The sequence below is a fragment of the Lichenostomus cassidix genome, chromosome 2, assembly GCF_008360975.1.
Source record: "Lichenostomus cassidix isolate B80296 chromosome 2, HeHo_3.0, whole genome shotgun sequence".
NCBI classification, from domain to species: Eukaryota; Metazoa; Chordata; class Aves; order Passeriformes; family Meliphagidae; genus Lichenostomus; species Lichenostomus cassidix.
The window spans coordinates 77,654,222-77,662,361 of NC_139482.1; the positions used below are offsets into that span (position 1 = coordinate 77,654,222).

Here is an 8,140-nt window from a genome sequence, read left to right on the forward strand (position 1 = left end):
AGCTGCCTTTCAAGCCAGCCATGCTCAATCCACCACTAGAGTGGAAGCTACTGAACTAACATGTGCCTGACATGGAGTTTCTGGCTCAGCTATGCCCTGCAGGAGCAAAGCAACCATGCAGCTGTCTTCCACCACAAGATAAACTGGCTTGCCTGCCATTTAATAAATGCATATTTTATAGATCTATTGTAAATAATACAAGGAAATTTTAATGTCAAACTGACTACAATTAAACTTATTTGGACACTTTTGTAGTTACAAAGTTCACTGCAGGTATGACTTAACAGTTTACTAGACTGTATCTGGAAATTCAAAATGCTTTATAAAGTAAGTTTGGTAATTAAGGAATTTTAATAATCCAGATTCATTCAGACCCACTTATTCTGCATATAATTTCAAGCAATTTGCATTCAGTAAGCCTGTAAGATCAGGAGTTCTTGTAACTCCTAAAAATACTCCTAAAAATATGGTCAACCTTATTGAATTTTATCTTTTTCTTTAATGATCAAGTGAGGGAGTTTAGATTGATATCTTTAATTTAAAACTTTCAAATAAAATTCTCTAATAGATGCATGTAATTATTACTTACAAATTATTTTAAAAACTCGAAACACTTTTCATTATGATGATGACTTCCCACAGCATTAACTTATGATTTTACCTTTATTATGTATAATCTCTTATATCATGAAGCTTCTAATGCTTACAACCGCTACAATCTCACTTAGTATCTCCTCTCCTTTCATTTGTGTTTAGTCATCTGTGGCATTCTCTTAGTTTTCAACAGGATTTACTGAGTGAATATCTCTACTCCCCCTGTAATCTCTGTTTATTTCAATGAAAAATCTATGCAGAAATACAGGTTTTCCTGGGCGCCTCATATTTCAACATAATGCTTGAGATACTGGTAGTATAACCAAGATTTATTCCACCTGCCTTCAGTTATGCCTCCCTACACTTTTGCAGAAACAATACAAATATTTTTGGTCATTTGCCAAGTGTAAATATCTTCACACAAAAAGTGTGAAGCAGTTTTTGAAATGTTTTGCTATAATTTTTAAAAGCAGTTTGCCTAAAGCTACTGACATATTTTATGACATCTTTGTAAACGTGCACATAACAATTTGTTTACCCAATGATTGACTTATATATCATACTTAGCACACCAGTCACTTTCTTATTACATGTAACTTGTATTTTACTTCTTTGTTTTGTTTTACATTTCAACAAAAGAAAAATCCCAAAGATTATAATTCACCAGTATCATATGTTCTGTTCATTCCAGTGTATGTGTTTTATTGGTATCCGCTGTTCTCTTTCTTCTACTTTGAACTTTTCCAGAATTCTTCCTGACAAACGAGATCATTTTCACTTATCTATGTTGGTTTTAACCCTACAAGTCATTACCTTGTACTTTTCTGCATCAAAGCTGAGTGTAAATCTGTTCTTTTTGAAATCTGCTATTGGTAGAAGTCTTCCTCAAGCAAGCCTTGAACACTCTGATCAAGTGGAACTAAAGCCTGTGAAATCCAGAGCTATTCCAGTGATAGTACTAGGATCAGACCATCCATGTAGGGATTACCAAAGGGAGTGATTTCATGAAAGGAATGAATAATATAAATCCCTTATCTAGCCACTGAAGGACAGTATATCAGGCCTTTGCCATTCTACTTTCTAGACCTAGCAATTTTGCATAACAGAGAAGACGTAGAATCATATATATTTTCACTGGAAAATAGCTATGACTACTGGTCATAAATGGTTTTAACATGAAGAAAATGCAAATAATAACAGCTAACTTGCAATCCCAGAACAGCAGTACTGCTCCTTTTCCTACAGTGGAAAGCAGCTGTAACATTGCACTAGAAACATGCCAGTAGTACTGTGGCAAGGGAGTAACAGATGGGAGCCAGTGCGAGGTGTGAATTGCCCTCTGAAAGCTTTTTTCTTCCCTCCTAAGGAACTTGATGCCTTGCAACATTCCTGTAACTCCTTGGTTGTAAAAATGAACAGGCTGAAGTTACTTACAATGAACACATCCAGCTGCACTTTATATGTCTTTCTGCAGAAAGTTTTTTTCCTCCCACACTAGATCTGATTCTAAATAGTTTATAAAGAATTGTATTACTATTTTTAGCATGGACATGTTTCACTTTAATGATTTGAGCAATTGATTGCATTTTTTTTTTTTAATATCTGTGGGCCCTAGAACAGTTTTAAGACATGGAATTTTGTCCCAAGGTAAAGTCTACTTCTGAAAAAGATCTTTTCTTCCTTGATAAAATCTTGTGATGTTTCTGGGAGGACCATTCCTAGATGATTATATGTAAAATTAGTGTGATAAATAAGATAAAGTTGTAACCTAATACCACCAAATCTGAATGATGTAAGACAAGTTGCCTGCTTGTAAAGACATTCAGTAGTAAAAAGTTTCAAGTATCTTGTGAGTCAGAGTAAGAAAACCTTTGAATCTTTGAAAGAATCTCACAGTACTTGGCAAAAAGATAAGAAAAGAAAATAAAATTAAGATTCTTCATAATCCTATTGGCTGCATCCCACTGCAATCCCTACATCTTAGAGAGATAAAACCTAAAGTCTTCTTAGAACCATAGGACATTTAGATGGGCCCATCACCCTAAACCCCTGTTCCTTGTAGATATTAATTGGACAGAACATATGAACAGCTAACAGTAGTGAATTCTACTGCTTCATGGGATCATCTGAGTCAAATAAATAATTTTTTTTCTTCCTACAAGTGTTCAGCTATGTCCTCTGTGCTGTTGAAATTGTGGTGCTTGGAACAAATCAGTATTCTTCATGGATTTATTCTTGTGTCTACATTCATTGCTGTGGAACCCTTAGGAGAAAAGAGATTCTTTGCTGTTTGCTTACAGCTCCACTTCAGTGATAACTTATATTTTGAGCATTTTTTAACTTCTCTGGACCTGGAAAATCTCCAGCATTTAAACCTTACTCAGATTTCCTCTTGTTAGTGGTCTTGGATCTGTTGGTGCTGAGAGCTTTATATCCCCCCAGTTTATTTGCCTCTTCTATGTAGGTCTTTTTCAATCTGTAGCTCTATCAAGAAGGGAGCTAAAACTTTTCATGAGAGAAATTATGAAAGTGCTCCTTTTCTCCTTCAGCACTGCCAAATCTGACAACTTTATTCCAAGGGTTGCAATATTTGATCCTTCTATTTTGTGGCTCTTTTTAAGTACATGTGACTGACAGCTTCCACTATAAATAAAATTTCTCATCTGTGCCAATGTTTAAAAACTTTGAAAACATAATTTCAGTAAATCCCAAGAGCTCCAAGACGGTAAAAAAGAGCTCCCTGAACTAAGTCTTCCTACGACTTTTTCTGTTGTAATTTCGGGAGGATATTTTGACAGTTTAAATGTACTTCATGTACCTTAATGATCCTTTCTCAAATACTTCCTTCTCTATTCTGAAATATGTTGTTCAGATTCCAATGGAGTGCAGATGTATCTTTACTTTGGAGTAAATAGGTTCTTTTAACTTTGCTTCATCATAGACTTGAAAGAAGCTGGACCAAATAATGCTATGTTCCAGGGACAGGCTGAGGAAGGTTATTCTCATCTCCTATATAATTTTATAGGAAATCCAACAGAACAGAAAAGGGTGGATCTTTGTTACAGCAGTAAAATAATGACTAATTTGGTTTGTAGATTCTGTACACGATCAAACATATTTATTCTTTTTAATACAATTGAGCCAGTCTTGAAGGTACATTTATGTATTGACTAAATTATTATTATTATTATGCTAAGTTTTAAAGACAGGTTGCTTTATCTGTATCTGAGAAGATGAAGATAGAAATCTTGCAACCAAGAAAAATTTCTACTAAAATGCTTTGCAGTTACTAAATACATTTAGAATATTTACTGTTTAATTAAGTTTATTTTGTATTACTTTTGCTGTATTGGATGCCTCAATGACTTCTAGGCAACTTGAGAGCCTTACAGAGATGCTGCATTCACTCTCATGTCCTTCTGAAAGAAATCTTTGTGTTTCTCCATCTTTCAGTGTAATGATCTTTAAAAATGTGTTAGAGTAGGCATTGCTATCTGCAAATCATTGCACTTGAATCTGAGGTTTGCTGTTCACATAAATACTTTTATCATCCTTTCTGCTTGTGTCATCTTTCTGTGAGCTTCTCCTTTCTGGTTTCAGTTAATCATGCTAAAGGACCTCAGACACTTAAATCACAATTTTGTTGTGTAGAAACAGGTGATATACAATCCCTTGGGCTAAAGGACACCACAGGTCATATTATATATATGGCCATGATAGGAAAATTTTAGGCAAGAATCACACTGGACAAAAGATTTACAAATGTTTTTGGCTAGGCACATTGCTCTCCTCCCAAAGCAAGGAGCCAGAGAAAACAGGTGGAGTTGCTCAGAACCATGGAACTGTGCTCAACCAGGCTGGCTGAGGAAAAAATTAGTAAGAAGGCATGTGTCTCCCCAATAAATCCTTATTTGAAATACTCACGCATAAAGAATGTGACTGTAAATATATACAAAAAGTTAGGAGCTGCTTTTCTTTAAATAAGTTGCTTGAATGCATAAACTAGGTATAAATATTAGCTACATGTAAATCCATGAGCAGATTGGTCTGTTGGAGATTCCAGAAAATCTGTATTTTCCTTGAAGGACCTTTTAAAAGATTTCCTGGGTCTCAACAAAAAGATGATTTGCAACTTTTTCCTATTGAATACTGAAGAGAAAGAAGAAAGTCTATCATCCTTACCATGTTCATCATAGTTAATAATAGCACTTAATTTCTTCTTGTTCTGTTGAAGAAAGACAGGAAAGTCATTATACTTACAGCTGCTTCAGGTTTTCATAAATATTCTGTGCACCTAAGTTGAACTAGGAATTTGAAAGCAGTTAAATTTTTCTGTATTTGTACTGAATTCTACAAAACACTCAAACAAATTTAGGACTATCCTGTTCATTACAGAAGGCCTAACCTACTTAAAGGTCTATTTAAAACAGTACAAATCTCAGTAAATAAATAGTACTTGCCATGAACAAGGGCAGCACTAGCATAAACAGTCAATATCCAAATTTGCCAGTTTTGCATTGGTTTACTTAAATCTAAGTAATTTATTTAGTTCAGTTTGCTCAGATTATTCCAGTATTGGTTTTGCTGAGCTTTCATTCAGAACAACTTTATTTCCTCTGCATGTTCCTGCCTCCCAAACACATGAATAACCAGTTACATTGCATATGTACAGCTTGTTTGAATTATTAATGTTATGAGTAATTTAATTGCACCTGGAAATTGCCAGAGTCATTACTATTTGCTCTCAAAATTATATCCGTTGACATTTTATATAAATGCTTTTTTGCTTTCTTTTCTTAATTTCAGGACTGATAGTCCATGAAGGTGCATCTGTTTATCGAGTATTTAAGCGCTGGAGGGCTGTGAATCTACACTGGGATGTGCTAAATTACGATAAAGCAATGGACATAGAAGAGAGCAATCGAGGAGAATCCTCAGCAGGAAGGACATTGTGGCTGCCACTGACTGCATTTAGAAACAGAAGTTTAGTTCATCCAACACAGTTAACCTCACCAAGATTTCAGTGTGGCTATGTGTTGTTACAGCTGTTCAACCGCATGAGACCTCAGGAAGATTCATCAGAGGATAACTGCTCTGGGGAAGTAGTGATGAGAGTAACCTCAGTGTAAAGATTGTGCTCACTGTGCTACACAGATAAGGATAATGTGCCCTGGTGTTACAAGACTTCGGAATGTAGTTATGATGAATGGTGAAACCATTAACACTTGAAAAAATATATACACTTTTTTTTTAAATTTAATGTTTTTTATATGATCAGATAAGACACAAATACATTTTTTCTGGGGGAAATAGTCTCTTGCTTTTTATATAGTCTGATTTATTGAATCTTTTCTCAATTTGTACCTGAGGTGTATATAACATAGCTTAACTCTTAGGTCTTTGAATGATGAGGAAACTCATTTTTAAGTAAAAAGATATATTTAAATGTATTTTCTTAAACTCTGGCTTTAATCCACTACTGTTATTTTTTTCCACTTTCATGAGGATTAAACTGGACAACATTCTTCCAAAAAGAATAAGAATGTTGGCACAAGTCAAATATTCTTCCTTTTCTGTCTTTATTTTGCTGTTGTTTGTAGATCAGTTCAGGTGTGTGAAAGTAAGTAAGGGATATATTGTCCTTTGCCTTCAAGCAGGAAGTCAAGTGGGTGTTCTAAAAAACCTAAAGGAAGAAGGGAAGTCTTTCTTTTTAGCTCTCCCAGATGTCCATGCAAGATATCAGATACAAGTATGACACAGACAAGGGAAGAGTCTTGCACTGCCTCTTGAGTCTCGAGTGCTGGAGCTGTGCCTGTGCAAAGAAGTGATGTTACTTGTGAGCATGGTGCTGGATCTTGCAACCTGTGAATTTTTAGTACCATTCTAATGATAGGTCATTGACATCCCTTTTTGCTGTTAAAAAAAAAAAGAAGAAGAAATGTGCATTGCAATTTCTGGAATAATAATAAATCCTGATAGAAACTGAAGTATAAATAATGCAAAAACCTTAATTTTGCCAGGGAACAAATAATATTAAAGATGAGCCAATATCAGGATAGATAATCGATGCTGTGAAGTTTGCTTCTCTTGTTTCTGTTTCTGGCAAAAATTCTAATAGAATTTAATCAAATGGAAATTGAAATGGAAATAATTTTCAAGTTAATAATAAGCCTATTGAAGATTGAGATAGAAAAGTAAGGCTGAAATAACTCTGAAAGCACTAACTTGCTTAAAACAGTTTCACAGAATGACAGAATATGCTGAGTTGGAAGGGATCCATCTGGAGTATTAAGTCCAACTCCTGGCCCTACACAGAGTCACACCATGTGCCTGAGAGCATTGTCCAAACACTTCTTGAACTCTGTCAGGCTGGTGCTGTGACCACTTCCCTGGGGGAGCTGTTACAGTGCTCAATTCACCTCTGGTGAAAAATCTTTTCCCAATACTCAATCTAAACCTCTCCTGACTCAGCTTCAGGCCATTTCCTCGAGTCCTGTCACTGGTCATGAGAGTGAAGAGGTCAGTATCCACCCATTGTGGTTTAACCCCAGGCAGCAGCCACGTGCCAGGCAGCCACTCACTCAGTCCCCACTAGTGGGACATGGGAGAGAATCAGAAGGGTAAAAGCCAAAAAACTCATGGGTTGAGATAAAGACAGTTTATGAGGGAAAGCAAAAGCCACATACACAAGCAAATTAAAAGAGGGAATTCCTTCACCACTTTCCATGGTCAGGCAGGTGTTCACTCATCTCCAGGAGAGCTGGGCCTCGTCACACATCGTGGTTAATCAGAAAGACAAAAGCCATCACTCCAAACATCCCTCCCTTTTATCCTTCTTCCCCCCAGTTTCTATACTGTCAGGATGTCACATGGTCTGGAATATCCCTTTGGTCAGTTTGGGTCACCTGTCCCATCTGAGTCTCCGCCCAAACTCCCAACAACCCTCAGCTTCCTCAGCAGTAGAGCAGTATGGAAACCAGAGATGGCCTTGTCTGTGTGTAAGCTCTGCTCAGCAATGACAAAAACATCTCTGTATCCCTGCCCAACTTCTCTCTCACCCTCCTCAACAAAAGAGAGGGGGAAATTAACATGAAAAACTTGTGGGTCAAGACAAAGAGAGGGACATGAAATCTGTCTTCATGTTCACTTCACTTACCAGCTACTGGCACAAGTAAAAGAAGAGACAACACAAGGAAAATTATTTTAATTTATTCCCAATTAAAATCAAGCTGGGAGCTGAGAAACAAAGATCAAACATAAACCACCTTCCTTTCATTCACCTGTGCTTTTCCCAGGCTCAGCTTCAACCCTTCACTCCCAATTCTTCTACCTTCTCCCCACTGAGCAGTGCTGGGGAATGAGGAATGGGGGTCTGCAGTCAGTTTATAACAGCTCCTGTCTGCTGCTCCCTTCTCCTCCTCACACTTCTCTGCTCCAGCCTTGGGCCTCTCCATGAGTTTCAGCCTTTCAATATAAACCTTCTCCAGCGTGGGCTCTCCATGGGCTACGGTTCCTCCAAGACATGTCTGCCAGGGGCTGCAGTGTG

The 8,140-nt window shown here is 36.8% G+C and overlaps 1 protein-coding gene across 1 annotated transcript in view; it reads left to right on the plus strand.

Moving 5' to 3' along the window:
• The window catches only part of MARCHF11 (membrane associated ring-CH-type finger 11), a 34,089-nt gene extending 26,464 nt beyond the window's left edge, over window positions 1-7,625 (plus strand). Inside the window, exon 4 of the mRNA XM_085052121.1 lies at window positions 5,401-7,625. Coding sequence (XP_084908247.1) covers window positions 5,401-5,723 — 323 coding nt within the window. The 3' untranslated portion in view covers window positions 5,724-7,625. The remainder of the gene's footprint in view (window positions 1-5,400) is intronic.
• The last annotated feature ends 515 nt before the right edge of the window (window positions 7,626-8,140 follow it).